Here is a 19,904-nt window from a genome sequence, read left to right as displayed (position 1 = left end):
AATATAAATTTTAAAATGGACTGCATAGTTTCACCAAAATTTATTTCAATCCTCTAAATTTCGAGTTTATTCAATTAAGGTCATTTCGTCAAATTTTGTCAATCATTAATTGAAATTTCTTTTTTAATTTAAAACATTTGAAGAAATTTTTTTTTTTGGACAATTAATAGCAATATCTAACAAAATTTGATGAAGATAGCATAGTTGAATAAACTTGAAACTTAAAAAACTGAACTGAATTCTAATGAAACACATAGGGTGAGATTTGTATTTTAATTGTAAATTTTATACATCAACATGTCATTACCCTTAAACTATAAAAAAAATTAAAAATTAAAAAAATCATGTCATCGAGATTTTTGAATATCCCCTAGTTTTTGAACAAAGTTTCTACCCTTCAATCTCCTCTTATATTTTTATATTGAGTGTGTTGAAAATTTAATCGTTCAATTGCATGTTCTTATTATATCCTTCATGCTTGTAAAATATCAAGAAGACCAAAAATCAATTGTTATGTTATCAAACAATGGTTGAAATTTCAAGTTTTTGTTATCTAAAATTGTGTACAAAAAATAAGTTTATGAATCGAACAGTAACTAATATCCAATTTAAACGAAATTTGATTTGCATATTAAGAATATAAGAAACACAAAATTCAAGAAATTTAAAGAGTTTCTCTTAATTTTTTATTTCTTTTAGTTTTTAAACTTTTTTTACCGTTGCAATTGTGCGATCGTTATGTTAACATTACGACATGACGTTTCTTTCTCTCGTTTTATTCAATTTATTTTTGCGTATAGACTACAGAGTTTACCTTATCCCAAACCCAGAGTGGAACGAACTGCTCTCACTCACCACTCTCATTCACTCCAACTCTTCAATGTCTCTTCTTCCTTCCAACCTCGTTCCTCTCCATTTCCAAACTCTCCACCACCCTCCAAACTCTAACCGTGGACTCCTCTATCCAATCCCAAGGCTCCCTTATCCCCGTTCCCAAACACCACGAATCCTCTGCGCGAAGAGAACCGGTAAGCAACGCTACCCATCGGAGAAGAAGAAGCTGAAACAAAAGCAAAAGAAAACCCTAACCCTAACTCCGGTCGACAACAAATTCGAAGGCGTTTGGAGGCTCTCCAAGCTCGGAGTTCCGATTCACAGTGACCCCGGCAAGGACTTTCTCGGCTTATCCCCGGGTTTGCTCCAAGAGATTGCCAAAGTTCTCGAATTCCCGGTAATGTTTCTGTTTGGATGCTGAGAAAGTGTAGGAAAAATAATTAAAAAAACAATGTTTGAGAATTGGGGGGTTTTGGTGGATTGGAGTATGGGAAATAATTGAATAACCTCAATTATGAGAATTATTAGGGCCGGTTCTATAAGTAATATATAGTTTTCTGTTTGGTTGTCGAGAAAATTTGTGATATGGAGGAAAGAAGACAGGAATAATTTTTGAACTGTACTTTAAAAAAAAAAAAAAAAAACAGTTGTGGTACATTTTATTGGCTGCCAAAGAGGATTTATAAACAATCTTACTGTTTGGATGCTGAGAAATTGTTGGAAAATAAAAAATAAAATAAAAAAGTTTGAGAATTGGGGGCTTTTGGTGGGTTGGGGTATGGGAAATGAAAGGCTGTCCTCAATTATGATAATTATTAGGTCCGGTTTTAAAAAGTAATATGTAATTTTCCGATTGGTTGTGGAGAAAGTTAATGCTATGAAAAAAAAAAGGAATATTTTGACCTATACTCTGTTTTTTAGGCTCATAATATTAGTATATAATTTTGACTTTTTTGCTTGTGGGTCATTTTCTCGGAAGCCAAACGGGATTAATTAATGTTTTCTGCCACTTGTTTACTAAGTGGTCTGTTTGAATGCTGAGAAAGTTGAGGAAAGGAAAGATTTTGAGAATTGGGGATTTTGTTGGGTTGGATTATATAAATTGAAAGACTGACCTCAATTACGATAATTATTAGGACCGGTTCTATAAGCAAATATAATTTCTGTTTGGTTGTTGAGAAAATTTATAATATGAAAGAAAGAAGAAAGGAAAGTTTTGAGCTGTACTCGTTATATATAATTTTGTCCTTTTTGCTTGTGGTTAATTTTAATGGCTGCCAAAAAGGATTAAGTGATAATCTTTGAAATTAGCTTTGCCCAAATGTATGTTATAGTTGATTATGTTTCTCATATGTAAGTATTATATTTTTCTAGCCAATAGGCTCTAGGTCAAATGGCATCTCCTCCCCTTGTAAGAGCAAGGTAGACACTGAGGTTGTGGGTGCAAGACACACCAAGTGGGTGTAACTTATTAATATAAAAAAGGTATTGCAGTTTTTTTTTTCTTTTTTGTGAACCGGGAATCAGTATGTCCAAAAAAGGAAGTTCAGGGTAAGTCTGCCTATCAATCACCTCTCCTAGAACCCCGTAAAAGTGCAAATTTTGTGCATTGGGCACACCCTTTTATAGTTTTTGAGATGAGCTGATCAGCGAACAAAGAAAGAGGAAAGGAAGTTATGGGAGTTTCATGCTTATACATTAAGGTGGGAGGAAATTCTAGTTTTCTTGGATCCCAAATGATGAAAATTTGGAAATCTAAGTTTTGCATATCTTTATAGTTCCCACATTTTCTCAGTGACTAGTCTTTCCAATATACATTTTTTTATTTGAGTAATGGATGGTAGAACTTTTTATGGTGAGGTATTTCATCAGCATTCTTTTCTTAATTGTGCCAGGTTGCTTCTATGCTGCCACAGGATGCTTTCTCCGTTGTTCGGAAATCTTTTGATGCAAGGAAGGTCTGTTCAACGAGAGAATTATATGTACAATTAAAGAAAGAAGTTGGATTATAATTACTGTTGTTAACTTCAAAAGGTTTTTGCCTTATTCTTTGTATTCTAGTATCCTTATTTAATTTAATGAATATATTGAAAGAACAATAAGTTTAGTAGAAAACTAGTTGCATGGACATCATTCAGCAGACTTTACATATAGATGTCCTAAGAGCATTGGTTTAGGAAATTATTTTTAGAGACTTTTTTATGGGAAAAGAAAAGAGCAATTAATTTTTTTGACGCCTTTTTATATTTCCCATGAAAGTGGTGTCAAATCTTTCTTAAAATGGTTTATTAACAATTTCCCTAAGAGCACCCGTTAACAGGACTCATATATATATATATATATATATATATATATATATATATATATATATATATTCAAAGTTTATTGAGCAGACCTTGATGATTCTATGTCATTGCTCAAACTAATAGGTTTAACCATGTAGACTATATTCATTTGGGATGATTCATGGATATCCCTTAGTCTTATGTTCCCTGCAGTCATCACTCTAGATGTAAATATGTGAAGGCGCAACATATAATAAATCTTTGGGCAGGTTACGATACAGGACAATAAAATTTTCCTTATATTGCTGCCATGAAACTTGAAACAATTAGTTAAGGATTTCTGATTTTCATTGCATGAATGCATATATATATGACAATATGACTTGAGATTAAGTCAATGAAAACATTGAAGACAGGTACTATAATAACCTTTGATCACTTATCCTAACAATATGATTTTGGGGTAAGCTCATAGATATATTCTAAATAGAGGAGAGAAAAACATCATTTAACTGATTTGGCTTCTTAGATAATATCAAATGACCTGTCAATAATTTTGATACACCACCTGCAACAAAGAATCCATTACAGAAAATGGTTTGCTAAAACTTTATAGTAATCTATTGTTATAATCATGTTCCACCAACACAATAAAAAATGAAGTTCACTACTAACCTAATGCCTCACCTAATATCTAACAGAGATTGTTTGTTCTGAAATATGTTTTCATTACTTTAACCTCCGCCACTTTTTTTTTTTTTAATTATGCATGTACTTACTGCTGCCTTTTGGTAGTGTTTTAATGCCACTTCCCTGGAATCATGTCCTGAAATTTTTTTGGGGTTTTTAAGTTGGCATGACTACTTTATGATGTGTACTTACATTTATGCTTATTCAGCTAAAGCCTGCAGTTTTCTTACACACTAGGTGATTTGATATCTTTTGTCATTTATCCTTCTTTGTATCCTATTAATTTTGTTTCCTTTTTTATGTTATTCATCACTATTAATAATGGAGGACATTGATAAATAATTCAGACTTGCAATTACGTGCGTATCAAATTAATCGACTTTACTGATGTTTTCTAGATGTTGAAGGAACCAAAATTTGTATATACTGTGGACATGGATGTCAGTAAACTCCTGAGTCTCGAGCCTCGTACCTGGGATTTCATTTCTCAGTTGGAGCCTAAACTTGGGCTCATAGAACATATGCCTAATGAAAGAGCTTCTGGTGATTTGATTAGTATAATACATGATTCCAAGAAGAACCCCAAAGATATAGTGACAAGAGAAAATGGACGTAACATTTATTCTGGGTCAGAACAATTGTACAAGTGCCCAACAATCAAAAAGACAAAAATAGCAGTCGTTGGTAGTGGACCATCTGGCCTGTTTGCTTCTCTTGTTCTTGCAGAACTTGGTGCTGATGTTACCTTAATAGAAAGAGGTCAAGCTGTTGAACAAAGGGGGCGTGACATTGGTGCTTTGGTAGTTCGCCGTATTCTACAATTGGAAAGCAATTTTTGCTTTGGGGAGGTTATATCTCAATTCACTTAGTGCTTTTCTTAAGGTTGTAAAGTCTATCTTGTGCTTTCCTTGAATAGTTAAAAATCTCCCACATGTTGGTCTCCACTTATTATGGGGGAGTATGGGCTTATATGTAAGGGGAGAGTATTAGAATAATGATTAAATTCACAATTTCCTAATTGCTTCAGCTTTCGGGGCAAGTGGTACTTCATTGAAATACTCAAAAACCCCAAAGTGGGACCCCCTACATGTTAAAAAAAACGACTCACTTTAAGAGGGATTGATTTATGGTCTAAAATTTTAATGTATTCCCTAGTCATTGCTTTAGTGGACATGGCTTGTGAATTGCCTCTGTTTATCAATTTGTGAGAAGTGATGATAGTATTCTTTTTAGTCACCTAGAGATAAGATCATCTGCTCCTGATTTTCATAATTTCATTTGAAGTTACTAAAATTTAGCCCTTAGGGATGCTACTCATACAATTTGAAAAGAAGGTATCTCGGCTGTTCATCTATTGAAACCAACTATGCAGCCTGGGTTTTGTGGAGTCTGAACTTGTACTGAAGCTAGGGTCAAAGTTTAGGATATATGACGTAGTTAGCTTGACTTTTCATAGTTTTTATTTTATGTCGGGCTACAATTTATAGTGTGTTACTGTTATTCTACTAAGGGGTATATCTTGTGTTATCTGAATTTTATATTCATGTGCAAGACTTGCAATTTGTTACTGTAAATACATTCACATGGATCATTTTTATATTTTTTTCATTATTCTTATTCTTTTTCCTTGGTCATTCCAACTTTCATGCTGATGATTTTTCATTATTTGTTTACTTTGAATCATTTATATAAGGACTTATGCATGGCAGGGTGGTGCAGGTACCTGGAGTGATGGAAAGCTAGTAACTAGAATTGGAAGAAACAGTGGCAGTGTTCAGGCGGTTAGAACTACATCCTTGTGATTTTTACTTTCCTTCTTGTAATTAGATTTAACTTTGTACTGCATAATTATTTTCCTGTTGTGACTTTGTGCTGGAGTCATAGCTACCACTCCTGCTAATTGCAATTTGTGAAGATGTTTTCATCTGTGAATTGATATAAAATTTTTTGGAATTTTTTTCAGTAAGACATGCAAGTGGACAATGAATAAATGTTTCCTATTTTTTTTATAAGAATCTAAACTTCAGCTTCCAACATGGTTTATTCAGTGACGATGCTTAGTAAGATTGAGCATAATATATAAATTTAGCGATGAACTCAGATTAAGGCTCTGTTGAAACACTTACTTCAATTGTTGGATTTCTTTTTTATAAAAAAAAAAAAAATGAGTAACATCAATTTTTTGAACTCTTTTCTTCTTCCAGGACATGACAAAAGGCCATTTTCGATGTAGAATCATTGCATAAGCCCTTGAACCTCCTATGCCAATTTTCCAAATCACGTGATCAAATCTTTGAGTAATTTTAACTAGGAAAAAATAAAACTCAGCCAAATATGGACTTGCCCATAGGTTTTACTGGCTAGAGGCAAGTCCAAAGGGTTTTTCTTTAGAAAGGTTCCCCACATTATCCAAAAAAAATGCAGGTGAACCTACTAGAAAAATAATAAAAAAGAGAGACTTGGAGTTTGAAATTGTTAGGTCATATTGCCCCAAAAAGAATGGTTTTGGCTGTCATACCAATGAGATAGTTGTTCAATTTGATTAAGTAAATGTCTTCATTTCCTTGGTTGACATATTAGGACAATTGGATATAAATATTTCTTCAATTTTTTGGTCTTCATATTCTTAGTTGATATATCATTGTCTCAAAATTAACATTATCAATACATTGACAAGTATATTAGAGGACCAATCTTTAATCTCCACTTTTGAAAGTTTGTTCTGCCACTAGGAAACTGCAGGTTTTTCATGTTTTTTCTATGAGTTGACTCAGTTCTCTTGTCTCAGGTTATGAAAACTTTAGTTCACTTTGGAGCTCCAAAAAATATCTTGATAGATGGCAAGCCTCACTTGGGAACCGATAGGTTGATTCCATTGCTTCGCAACTTTCGGCAACATCTGCAAGGGCTGGGTGTGAGTAACATATCTAACTTCTTCATATCAGAAATATATGAAAATTGTTGCCAATCAGGATTAATAGCACATATTATCAGATTTTACTATATCTTTTTGTTAATGTGCATAGGTCACTATCAAGTTTGGGACAAGGGTAGATGATCTGCTTGTAGAGGATGGACATGTTGTAGGGGTTAGAGTCTCTGATTCAAGAGACAAATTACAGTTCAATAGCCAGAAGTTGGGATATGATGGGGTTGTTCTGGCTGTTGGGCATTCTGCACGTGATATATACCAGATGCTTCTTTCTCATAATATGGTCTTGATCCCAAAAGATTTTGCCGTAAGTTTCTGCTTCTGGATAATTACGTGGTAATTTCAATATTTACACATGAGTCATGTATGTTTGCCCATTTGTAAGTGTTTGCTCCTGTACATTTCACATGCATTCCCACTTTGTTTACATTTCAACTTCTGATTGTTGGTTGTGCAAAATTGTTTCTGGAACTTCCTTTCTTAATTCTTTTTAGAGTGATACAACTTCCTAGGAGAGGAAAAGAAATGAATGGATGCTGTTTTGATCATGATGTGATGTCTTTGGATGAGTATCTTGTTAGCCAAAAGAGTCTTCCTTATATAGTTCACTTCTCTGGATATGTTATGAATAATTTATGTTGTTCTCGTAGCAATCTCAATCCTGCATGTTCATCTGATGTGTGTCCAAATTAATTTTGGCAGCTATAGATAAGGTGTTGGTTGGCACTGCAACTGGCATTTATTGAGGGGTGGCAGTATTGGGATATGTAGGGATAACACACTTAAATACATACAATATCTGTTAGAGGCGCAGAAAATATATGTGCATGACACTCATAGTCTTAATTGGATTATTAGGATGTATGAATTGACAGTATGAAGTTGGTCATGATGGTGTAACAATAGATGAATGGTTGGAAATATTGTGAGTGATGGTGGTGGTGGGGGCCAATAAATACATATTATGGCCATACCATTTTAGATGCGGTTCACATGATAGTGCGGCTGTGGTTGGTTCATTGTGGGATGAACAGGTTAAGTTGTGTTGTCCTGATGATTGTAAGGACCTGTTCTCAACCCCATAGGCGCAGGTTGAGGATCATTATCTAGGCTGTTCAAATTCAGTACCAGCTGTAAATTAATGCTCGCTGTTTTTTGCAAGTATAAATTCGATCATTATATTATTTTAGATTAAAAATTGCTTGTATAATTTAATAATTGCAAGTTCTACATATAGCCTTGAGGCTGGATTTCTACTCATTATATTATATATATATATATATATATATATATATATATATATATATATAAGTAGAACAGAGGTCTGTCGTAGTCCACTACATTTGAGGCCTGGGTTGGGTATTGTGAAATCCAGCCGCATACTACTAACATATCAATATTCAGCATGGCCTGTTTCAAACCTAGTTGGTACCATGGCTGTGCAATGGTGCTTCCCGTGGTTTTATTTAATTACCATGACAACAATATTTATTGAATATTATAAATAAAATAACTGAATATATGGGTTTTGTAGATTGTACTAGTTTGGTGAATTATATGTACCATTGTGAAGCATGGGATGATTTTGTAAAGATTGTTGTAAATGAGTAGTGAGTAGGTGTGCTATATTTAGGATCTCAAAGTCTTCACGTACATATGCCATATCAGCCTTCCTGTTCTCTTAATTGGTGCAGGTGAAGCATTAATAGATGTGAACATGATATGGCTCTTGTAGCATAAGATTGTATGACAACTATGTTGCTGACCACACAGTGTTGGAAACATGATGCTAAATTGAGAATGAAGAATCTACATTCCCTTTGTTTTAAAATTTTGTATTTTGAAATTTGAATTCATAATTGTTTGAATTTGGCATCCATTTAATGGTCAAAATAATATTTTATTGTGTTTGATTCTTGAGCTTGTGATATTTTCGTAATTTTATTGCATCTAACATGGCTGTACAGGTTGGTTTGCGGATCGAGCATCCTCAAGAGCTAATAAATAGAATACAGGTTGGTTGTATTCTTCTATTCTTTTCTGAAAATTGATCAACTACTGGTTCAACTCATTCTCAAATAAGAAGTCACTTAGTTAATATATTCTGCTTATCTGCTATAATAGAGCACGTTTGTTCCTTAACTTATTGACTTGCACTAACCGACCAGTAAAAATTTCATGGCTTTAGGATGAGGGTTTATTGTCATACAATTGAATCGTAGAATAGCACGAGTCCACAGATGATTTCATGCTTTTTCCTATTTTAACAAACAATGAACTTCTAGCCAATTAGCTCCAGTTTAAATGACGCCTCCTCCCTTTGTAAGAGCACAGTGGAGGATAAGGTCTTGGGCTCAAAACCCATTGGGTTTGTGTAACTTACTAATTGAAAATAAATAAATAAGGAACTTCTAGCATATGCATTGAAGATTAGTTGCCATAATCTTCCATAATAGGGACATCACCACTCTGGGATTACAGTTATTCATTTCCACCTTTAGAAATTGCGTTCCCATGGATTTCTTGCACCAATGTCTTCTTCTTCTTCTGCTTCTCTCTCTCTCTCTCTCTCTCTCTCTCTTCTGTAGCATCATCAGAGATCCTTAGTGCAAATAGGCATCTAAATGGGCTGAAGAGTCAAATTATAGAAAAATTAAATCAAAGCAGTAATTTGAAAGAAACAATTGGGGAAGCTCAGAACTTAAATTGGGTAGAGGTGTACACAGAGTGATTGCACTGAAAAATATTTGTTATATATGGGACAGGGTAAAGAGTCGAATTCTAGTGCAAATCTTCTTCAAAGAATTTCAAAAGAGAGAATTTTTTATTCTAAATAATTTTAAAAAAGAAAAAAAATAAAAGGGGATTTATTTCCCAAAGCATTAAAAACATACTTTAGCATATATGAATCATATGATCTAATTCTTGGATATCTTGGTGTCGGTAGGCTTAGTTATTTCCTTTTAATCTTTCTTTTCTTCATTAATAGCTGGTAGACTAGGTTGGTTCAACCTGTCTTTGATTTATAATCGCTAAATTTTTCTTCAAGGGCTTGTCCAAGTCCTAACTTGTTGATTTCTACTGCTTGATTATGTCATATAAATTGTTTTTTTGGCTATCTGATTTTTATTGTGAGCAAAAATTTAAACAAACTCATTTTTACAAATGTGTAGTATTCTGCATTGGCCACTGAGGTTTATAAGGGACGTGGAAAAGTACCTGTGGCAGATTACAAGGTGGTCACTTATGTTAATGGAGAGGATGGGGGCCCATCCTCCAATTCAGGAGCAACAGGTCGCAATTGCTATTCGTTCTGCATGTGTCCTGGTGGGCAGGTATGTTCTTCCTTTTAATTCCTTTTGCAATGCTTCTGCTTCTTGATGCACTTTTGATGCATAGTCACAAAGATATGTAGTCACCTAATGGTTGCCTTCAGTTTTGGTGGGCCATTTGCCTCAATGGCTTAAATGAGAAAATGTTTCTTTTCTTTCTTTTTTAATTTTCATTGCTGTCAGTTGAATTATTTGTAGTACCCGTAGGGGATTTTCAAGCATTTGGTAAGGTGAGCTGCAGTTCAGAACTGCTCTACAACTGCTCTTGCATAGGAAGAAAATTTTACTTTGGTTAAGTTATAGGCAAGTTGATTTAGGGAGAGGCAAAGTGTCATCATTGTGGTAGTAATTGTGTCTGTAATAAATTATGCTAAATGAGTTCATGTATATATCTGCAGGTTGTTCTCACAAGTACAAATCCATCAGAACTCTGTGTCAACGGCATGTCCTTCTCTCGACGTGCATCTAAGTGGGCAAATGCTGCACTTGTTGCGACCGTATCTACAAAGGATTTTGAAACACTAGGTTGCTGTGGACCTCTTGCAGGGGTTGAATTTCAGGCATCTTTTTAGTCCTGACTTTAGTGTTTTACTTTCCTATTTATATTTCTTTTCTTTGGTCATTTCCAGTTGGTGCAGCACAGGGTTGCAAGAGTAAGAAAAACAAAAGAAGGGGGGGGGGGGGAGGTTGTGGGGGGATGACAACCCTAGGCTTCACTACGTAAGGCTGCTTGGAATCACGATCAAGCTAGAGAAAATATCACTCAATTTTTCATATATCAAATTCAATGTGACATCAACATTATTGGGGCCTGTTTCTAATAGGGCTTCTAGGATGACTTTATAAAAGGAAAGTAAATAATCCATAATCAATTACAGGAAATGATTATGCTTGTAATCAATCACATTAAATGCAAAAAAAATCAAATCAGGGTCTAATAAATTAATCGAACTCAGGCTCAATGGGATATGACAGGCTTTATCATACAACCTTGTGATTGGTGACCTGTATGTGGTGTCTGCACCACTAATATAACCCTCTTTTCCCCCACCAACTTTTATAGGAATAGCAAACTTTTGGATTAACAGTACATCTTTTCAATCCATGCCTTACCATTTTTGTGGGTAGTTTTTCCATAGATGCATTAAATTACATCATGCTCAAGTGAATTTTTTTTTTTGTTAGAACATGCATAATTTTACATAAACTTAACCACACTTTAGCTCAATTGTCATTTTACTATGTCTCATCATTCAGATGGAATTTGAGCGCAAAGCAGCTATAATGGGTGGGGGAAATTTTGTGGTGCCTGTCCAGACGGTTACTGATTTTATGGAAAACAGGTTATCAGGTAAATTTGTAATTTCATTAACCCAAATTGTTTTATACTTTCAAGCCTTTATCTAAGCTTTTTTTTACTTCTTTTTTCAGTAACATCTGTGCCACCATCAAGTTATCGGTTAGGAGTGAAGGCAGCAAATCTCCATGAGCTATTCCCAATTCATATAACAGAGGCTTTGCAACACTCGATCTCAACATTTGACAAAGAGGTTTAATCTTTAATTTCTTTCACTTAGTATTCTTCACTTGCCTTTTCCTTTATGGTTGACTAGTGGAACTATAACTAAATAAATTTTTTTTTAATTCACAATTTGGAACTTTCAGTTGCCAGGATTCATCACCAGTGAGGCCCTTCTTCATGGAGTGGAGGTAAGTCCATTTAGTTTCATATTACTATATTTTCCCTTTTTGTACCATTGGGATTCCTTAGCAAATGTTTTTTCTTGCTCAAGGGTGTTGGCACATTTTCTCTTCTGCACTTATATTTTTTGCCACTTGTATATTATGGCTCCCAGACCAGGACCAGCTCTCCCATCCAGATTCCCCGCAACACTGACACCTATGAGAGCACATCGTTGAAAGGATTATATCCAGTTGGTGAAGGGGCAGGGTATGCTGGTGGGATTGTAAGTGCAGCAGTCGATGGCATGTTTGCAGGTTTTGCAGTGGCAAGAAATTTTAATTTGTTAGACAGTTCCATAGAATCTTCTTTGGGCAAGGCTCAGAGTGCTGGAGTTGTGAAGTACTAGAAGCCAATTTGGTTGTTTCTTCTGTATTTGATGCAAGCCACAAGAGAAAAGGTTGGTAATCTACATATTGATCCCAAATAGCCAACATAGGTAGTGGTTGGGGTTTCAACTTCAGCTTCCTATATTGTTAACCTGTAAGTATACTTACATTATCTTCTTCATTGAAAGTCATGGAAGAATTCATTTTTGTATTATTAGCAATATTACCCCTTATGCTAATGCATCTGATAAATTCTTTTACAGCTTGGAAGAGTCTGAACTGTTTCAATTTGAACCTAACAGTTGGACTAGAGATGAAAAAAAATCAAGGAATCATGTCTTTTGGCGTCCATTAGACATCACTATGTCCATTGCTCCGGTGATCATGAAATAGTTGAGTTTAGTAATGTGCTTGGAGTCTACTACTGAAGAGGATCCTAGGGTCAGTTGTGGAAGAGCATATTAGAAGTCATGTTGATTGCTAATCTGACACAATAGTTGTTCTCTAACCACATGGAAGTTGCAAAGCAAAGACGTCTCAAGCAAGCTGGGCTTGTGAAAGAATTTTGTAAAATTTGACTTTGTTGCAGTTTACAACTTATGTCAAAATATTGATCACTTGTAAATTAGGAAGTAGCATTTAATCATGTGGACATTTTGTTCGTATGGCAACATTTATTAGATGCTATGAAGGTAGAGGTTTGCATTTAGCAAAAGTGAAGAAGGGTGGAAGAAGAAGAAGAAATATAAAGTTTTGCAGATCAAGGAGTTTTTTTTTTTTTTTTTAATAAATATTTTTTCTCCCATGAAGTGAACTATAAAACAGTAGCGTTGACACGTTCTCATCAACCATATTCATCTTCTATTTCAACCATACTATTCAACTTCATATGGCACATAAGACTGGTTTCTATTACATTGACTGCTAATTTCCAGGCATCCATCAGAGAAAATTCTCTCTCGGGGAAGATAATAAATGAATAAATAGAAGAAAACACATTCTTGTTTTCCCTGTCAATTTGAGTAAACTTGTCAAATACCTTTACCATTCATTCCCCAAGAAGCACTATTAATCTGTAATCAGACTTTGATGTCTCTCAAAAAAATAATTGCCTCGGGTATGATTCTATGCCATTCCATGGATTAACCTTGAACATGATTGTGTCGCCTTCATCAGCAATTATTAGGGTGTAAAACACTAGGATTGATAAAGGCCCACGTTTTGAGAGGGAATTTGGATGTTATGCACCTAATGAAAATTGAAGGGTGGTGCTCTTATGATGATCATGTCTATGCGAACAAAAACATTTTGTCCCACTTTTAGTATTTCACTGGTTGCAGACCAGCACAATGCGAAAAAAAAATTTGACAATTTATTTTTCTGTTAAATGAAAATAAAAATAGTATAAGAGAGTGAGATTTATAAGTGTTAATTTCAAACCCTTCTTAAAATGATGTTTATTATTTTCAAACAAAGTATAGTTGATACAATATATTAAATTTCTAAATTAAGCTATCTATATATGTTATTTGAAAGTTTTTAAAATTTTGTAAGTTTTTTTAGGGAAACATAGATTCAATTATTATATAAGGCGAGATATTTTCTAGATAATATAACTTGTGCTCGAAATTTGTTTCTAGTACTTCATACAAATGGTTCATCTTCTATGTCTTTAATGGGCTAAAGAGGAAACATATATAAGTAAATTCATCACTTATATTAGTGGTGCTATAAGAAATCAGTGAACTGATTACCCAAACTAAAAAGCTCTGGAATACCTGTAGGAAGAAAACATTCTTGAAGTGCACCATTGTCGTGCCAACCAAAAAGCCTTTGATGATTAAGTTAGAATCACGTAGAAGACCTTCAAGAACTCTAAATGTGCAAGAGTTGGGATTTTCCACACATACCTTAAAATGAGAGAAGTCTAGTGTTTATATAGGGGTCTTGAGTGGACCACATTCCCTTCATTTTTGCCACATTCCTTATAGAAGGTGTGATTGCATTATGGAATTAGTAGGAACAAGATACTCAAAGATTTTTTCCATGTTCAAAAGTCGTGGGTTGGAGGAACAATTGATACCAAGGATAACTTGTCCTGCGTCATTGTGGAGTGACTGTCATTGTGGCATATTTTGGGAGAGTTCATTGTGGACGAATGCACTTCGAACGAGTCTTGTGGTATGGACCGCTAGTTTTTGTCTATGGTAGATAAGTTGGTATAATTGTCAGGTTTGGACAAATCGTTATGTCTCTCGGACGAGTGCAATAGATGAGGATGGCTTTTATTACTCATCAATTAGAAAAAAGAATACAAGACTTTAATAATATAAGAAAAATGTAATTTTATTATGAACCCACCAACATTATATTGAAACTAGTAAGTTTCCCGTGCGATGCACGGATACTGTTATAATTGTAAGTGCACAATTGCACCTGGACCCAAAGAAGGTTATGGACTCAGGCCCAATGAGCCTTAAACATTGAAATTTGTAGAGTGTGGGTTTGAAACCTAGGTTAGAAGTACTGAGAACTTGATAACAGGCTAAAAGTTACAAACACTTGTAAATAATAAACGATAATTGCAAATAGGCCTCCTCGGACATAAGCCGAGGACTACTTCTGTATTATTTCTCTTTCTTTCTTAAAAGTTACAATTCTTAATTTCTTTTTTTTTAGTTCCAGACCACCCCCATCTCTTTGGCCTTCACCCCCCTTAAATACTTCATTCCCTGATGCTTTTTGGACAGTGACTAGAAGTTTCAGCCCTACTGTTCAGGGGTCACTTCCCCATTAATGCAGCCAGGGAGGTAGGTGCAGAGTTTTTAATGCGGAGGTGGCAGCCTTTGCTCTTGATATTTTCTTTAACACTGGTGCATCTAGAAGGTTCAGGGCCTCCCCCTTTTAACCAACAGTCTTTCCAGAATTCTGCCTTGACCTTTGTAGTGAATTTCCGAGTTCTCTTTGGAACGGTCCGAGGAGGAACTCACCCTCGGCTGTATCCTCGGACCCTCGGCATATGGGCCGATTCATAGTACTAACAAATTCCTAGCTTATGAACAGATCGGCCCTCCTTGTTAGAGCCCAAAGGCCCACATGCCCACTTGGGTCCTTTTACTCCCCACAATAGCTCCTCAAAACTCTATTTTTCAGCATCCGAGGAGAAAAATAGGGTTTTGATCCAACGAGAATTTTCCCCACACGTTTTGTAAATGATTGCACGTGTGGAGACCGTTTCGCGTTCCAGAGGGTGCCACTTGGCGGTTTTATTTTCAAAAACGCACGCATTTATTACCGTAAGTTACACCTTGTCCCCCACGTTCAACGGTGAGATGAGCATCCAACGGTCCTTGTTACTCCATGAAAATTTGGGCGGGACAAATACAATTTCGAGGCCGCTTCCCGCACGTCGTGACGCTTCGGGAACATGCGCCTTCATTTATTTCTTCATAGGCTAATCCCATCAAAACATCAGTAATCACCTTTTGTCTGCAGAAATCCATGGAAATTCGCACAACTTGAAATTTGTAAGTTCTTATTCCTTTTTTTCTTAACCCTTTCGCCTTGGACCCTGTCCTCAGCTCCCCTTATAACCGTTCTCCCTCTTAGAACTTAGCCTTTCGTTCCTTTCTGATGGGAAAGTTTAAGTGTCTAGTTGATACCGCCGCTGGGATGGAAGGTTTTAGAGCCAAGTATCATATTCCCAGCGACGTAGGTTTAAAATACTGCCCGGCGGAAGCTGTGGCCGGTTCTAGGAAAACCGGAGAGGTCATCATCCCAATGGTCGCCTTCGTAGAAGGTGGGATGACCCTCCCAATGAAACCCGTAACCAGGGAGTACCTCCGCAACCACCGGTTGTGTCCCGATCAGTGCGCTCCAAACGTTTTTAGAGTTTTAAGTAGCGTCGACGCTCTAAATGAGCAAATGGGTCTCAACCTTACCTGGCACGACGTTGTTTTCATGTACGAGTGCCATAAACTTACCAAGGTAGGTTATTACATCAAATCCCGTTCTAGTGTCGTTAGGTTAATCTCCTGTCTACCCAAATCCAATAAAGGCATGAAGGATGACTACCTCATCGTCTCTGGCAACTGGCACGACGGCCCCCACTGCCCAGTTGAGTGGGGGGATCCAGGTGCAACACCTTAGGATTTAACTTCCCACCACATAACTCCCTCTAACATCTAGAAATGTGCATTTGCATTTACTTGAGCGTCTAACTTTAATTTATTACATGTTTTACGAATCTGACCATGTTTGTTTATTTTGATGTCTTTCTTTGTAGATAAGCAACTCGTGCGCCCACGCTTAAGCCACTACAACGTTGCAGATTTGAACCGCGTGCTACGCTCCGAGGTATTCGTCAGCGAAGATTTACAACTTAGAGCGGCTCATCTGATACTAGGCTACGATCCGATATCCTCGGACTTCCAGGAGATAGAGAACGCCATTATTGCCGGTGACCGGCGGCGTAGGAGGATTCACGTAGCTAGATCGCATTTCCTAGCCGACCACGACCTTCCTGACGCCCCCCACACCATACTGTACTCACAACCAATTGCTGCGATCCCTCTCGCTACACACTCTCAGGCAACTGTCGTCCCAGAGGAGCAGGTGTCTTCTTCGAACACATTGGACGAGGAGATAGATCAATTTCAACTCGAGGACGCCCCACGACCTCGTGGAAACCCGTTCGTTGTTCTTTCCGACGAGGACGAAGAGCCTGCCGAGATCTCTGGGATCGAGGGCCTAGTGATAGCACGTCCAGAAGACAGCTCCATTGAGGAAGACATGGACGAGCTTAAGGGCCTCATGACCGCGAGAGGCGCGAGAGTGGCCAATAAGGGAACGAGGGGGTCCCAAGTTCCCCCTGCCTTGCCACCACCCCTTCCTCCAGCCGAGCCCAAACCTCCCACCGATGATTCTAAGAAGAAAAGAAAGGTGGATGCCGAGGGGGCTGGTGGCGAGAAGCCAAAGAAGCTGAAACAGCAGCCACTGCCGACCCAGCAGCAGAAGCTGGACAAGGGCAAAGGGCGCGCCCGCTCAGTTAAAAGTGGAGAGATCAGGGACGTGGCCGAGGTGCGCCGAGCACCAGCTACCTGGTCTCCTGACTTGAGGCTGGACGGCACACCAATTCCCTGCCACTCCAGCATTAGGGCAATCCAACAAGGCCACACCCACCATTTGGCCGAGGTGTTGGAGCGTCCTCTTCTGCTACCCAAGGACATGAAAACCTTGGAGAAGATGGGTCAGCCTTAGCTGTTCCTTTCATTAAAAAGGGGTTTAGCTCTGGTAAGTTCCACCTCGCACTCGTACTTTATATTTATTTGTAAACACTTTACCGTATTTAACCTCCTGACATTTTTGCAGTCCATCCAAGAAGTTTTCACGGTCGAGAAGTTCATGGAGGATTCTCGGAAGCGCGCTGGGATGGAGCAAGAGCTAAGGCAAGAGGCAGAAAGGTCCCTAAGCCAGGCCCTAGCAGAGAACGGGAAGATCACGTCGCAGCTGGCCGACTTGAAAAGAGAGAAAGATGGTGATAAGGCCAGCTTGAAGACGATGGAGAGCCAAGTGGAGAGGCAGCGTAAGCTTCTCCGCTAAAAGGATGACGAGCTCGCCCAAGTCCAACAGGCACGCTCTGACTTGGAAAAGGAGCTTACGCGGGCGAAGGAGGAGGCTCACGCCCACAAGCACGCACTGGAGGCCGCGAAGAAGGCTAGCTATCAGGAGGGGGTGACTAGAACGCAAGAACAGCTGACAAAGGCTTTTGCGGCCTTGTGCCGAGAGTACTGTCAGCAGGTCTGGGGAGAGGCCATGAATGCAGCAGGGGTTCCTTAAGCTTCCGAGCTGAGGAAGCCCGAGAACATTTGGCTTCCCCTAGACATACAGGAAATTGAAGACCCTCCTGTTGCTGCCTCTCTTGCCCTTCCTCCTGTGGTGCAAGAGCTTGTTCCTAATCCTACAGAACCTGAAGGTTCCCATAAAGAAAAGGACGAGTGTGGTGGTGCCGAGAAGGAGCAAGTTTAAGACATAGAGCCTCTCATCCCTTCAACAGACAAAGGGAAGCAAGTTTTGTCCCCCTTTGAGCTGGAACTAAAGAGTACCGAAGCTGGCAGCAGCTCCCTCCAAGACCCCCCTGCACAAGCTTAAGGCCTAGGATAGAACTTTTTGTACTCCTCCCCTTTTTTTGATGTATATAATTAATAAAGAACAGTTTTATTCAACTTTCATTCATGTCATATTTGTTCTACTTTATTCTTTTTGTGCTTGTCATGAAAGTTCTCACTAATAAATAGTTAAAGGGAGAACAGAATAAATAAGTCTAACTCCACCAATCAAATAACTATAACTTCAAAACAGCCGTATGACTTAGTTTGAATATTAAACAATGTCTTAGTTAGAAAACTCACATGATGGTTAAACCTTTGTAATCTGAGGTATTGCTTTTAGTAGGATGTAAGGTCCGAGGACCATTCCTTACAAAAATTTGTTTAATACTTAAAGATATAGAACTTAAGATCCAGATTAATGAATGGTAAGATACTGATTTGCACAAAACGTGTGATAAGAATAAGAACAGTGACAAGATATTAGGAATAGTAACTTCAAATGTTAATTTCCCAAAAGTAGAAGGTCTAAGGACCCGGCATAACTAAGGTTCTGTTTAACAAATGACAAGATATCAATTTTCCACAAGGTTTGTGGTCCGAGGACTACACTTAACCAAGTTTCTGTTTGACTCTTAAGAATAACAACTTCAAATGTTAATTTTCCTAAAGTAGGAGGTCCGAGGACCCGGCATAACTAAGGTTCTGTTTAACAAATGACAAGATATCAATTTTCACAAGGTTTGTGGTCCGAGGACTACACTTAACCAAGTTTCTGTTTGACTCTTAAGAATAGCAACTTCAAATGTTAATTTTCCCAAAGTAGGAGGTCCGAGGACCCGGCATAACTAAGGTTCTGTTTAACAAATGACAAGATATCAATTTCCACAAGGTTTGTGGTCCGAGGACTACACTTAACCAAGTTTCTGTTTGACTCTTAAGAATAGCAACTTCAAATGTTAATTTTCCCAAAGTAGGAGGTCCGAGGACCCGGCATAACTAAGGTTCTGTTTAACAAATGACAAGATATCAATTTTCACAAGGTTTGTGGTCCGAGGACTACACTTAACCAAGTTTCTGTTTGACTCTTAAGAATAGCAACTTCAAATGTTAATTTTCCCAAAGTAGGAGGTCCGAGGACCCGACATAACTAAGGTTCTGTTTAACAAATGACAAGATATCAATTTTCATAAGGTTTGTGGTCCGAGGACTACACTTAACCAAGTTTCTGTTTGACTCTTAAGAATAACAACTTCAAATGTTAATTTTCCCAAAATAGGAGGTCTAAGGACCCGGCATAACTAAGGTTCTGTTTAACAAATGACAAGATATCAATTTTCACAAGGTTTGTGGTCCGAGGACTACACTTAATCAAGTTTCTGTTTGACTCTTAAGAATAGCAACTTCAAATGTTAATTTTTCCAAAGTAGGAGGTCCGAGGACCCGGCATAACTAAGGTTCTGTTTAACAAATGACAAGATATCAATTTCCACAAGGTTTGTGGTCCGAGGACTACACTTAACCAAGTTTCTGTTTGACTCTTAAGAATAGCAACTTCAAGCCCCAGAGGTACTTATAACTTTGAAATGTTAACTAACAGAAGCACATTTTATTAATAATAATACCTTCTAAGGTTATTTACATCCATGGGAGT

General features: G+C 37.3%; 1 protein-coding gene across 5 annotated transcripts; it reads left to right on the top strand.

The window, feature by feature from the left end:
• The first annotated feature begins 804 nt into the window (after positions 1-804).
• Positions 805-12,862, top strand: LOC142622382 (uncharacterized). Of its 5 annotated transcripts, none has more exons than XM_075795837.1 (14): positions 805-1,231; positions 2,730-2,792; positions 4,217-4,657; positions 5,519-5,590; positions 6,598-6,723; positions 6,836-7,048; positions 8,709-8,756; positions 9,915-10,076; positions 10,472-10,633; positions 11,331-11,424; positions 11,505-11,623; positions 11,739-11,783; positions 11,930-12,297; positions 12,407-12,862. In XM_075795837.1, the coding sequence occupies exons 1-13, from the start codon at positions 881-883 to the stop codon at positions 12,161-12,163; spliced, it is 2,130 nt and encodes a 709-aa protein (XP_075651952.1). In that variant the 5' UTR covers positions 805-880; the 3' UTR covers positions 12,164-12,297; positions 12,407-12,862. The 5 variants fall into 5 exon arrangements, with proteins under 5 accessions (XP_075651952.1, XP_075651951.1, XP_075651950.1 ...); XM_075795836.1 differs by having other exon boundaries at positions 4,208-4,657; positions 5,519-5,587; XM_075795835.1 differs by having other exon boundaries at positions 4,208-4,657; positions 11,930-12,214.
• Positions 12,863-19,904: the final 7,042 nt, after the last annotated feature.

This window comes from Castanea sativa, chromosome 1 (assembly GCF_040712315.1).
Source record: "Castanea sativa cultivar Marrone di Chiusa Pesio chromosome 1, ASM4071231v1".
Lineage (NCBI taxonomy): Eukaryota > Viridiplantae > Streptophyta > Magnoliopsida > Fagales > Fagaceae > Castanea > Castanea sativa.
The sequence above is the reverse complement of the archived record's forward strand: the minus strand, read 5'-3'. Positions and strand labels throughout refer to the sequence as shown.

What these genes read in the sequence shown, in the direction of transcription:
- LOC142622382 (XM_075795835.1), top strand. Translation starts at nt 881, where the DNA reads ATGTCTCTTCTTCCTTCCAACCTCGTTCCTCTCCATTTCCAAACTCTC. An exon ending in CCAAAGTTCTCGAATTCCCG is followed by an intron (nt 1,232 to 2,729) that starts GTAATGTTTCTG and finishes TAATTGTGCCAG; the next exon opens with GTTGCTTCTATGCTGCCACA. An exon ending in TTGCAGGGGTTGAATTTCAG is followed by an intron (nt 10,634 to 11,330) that starts GCATCTTTTTAG and finishes CTCATCATTCAG; the next exon opens with ATGGAATTTGAGCGCAAAGC.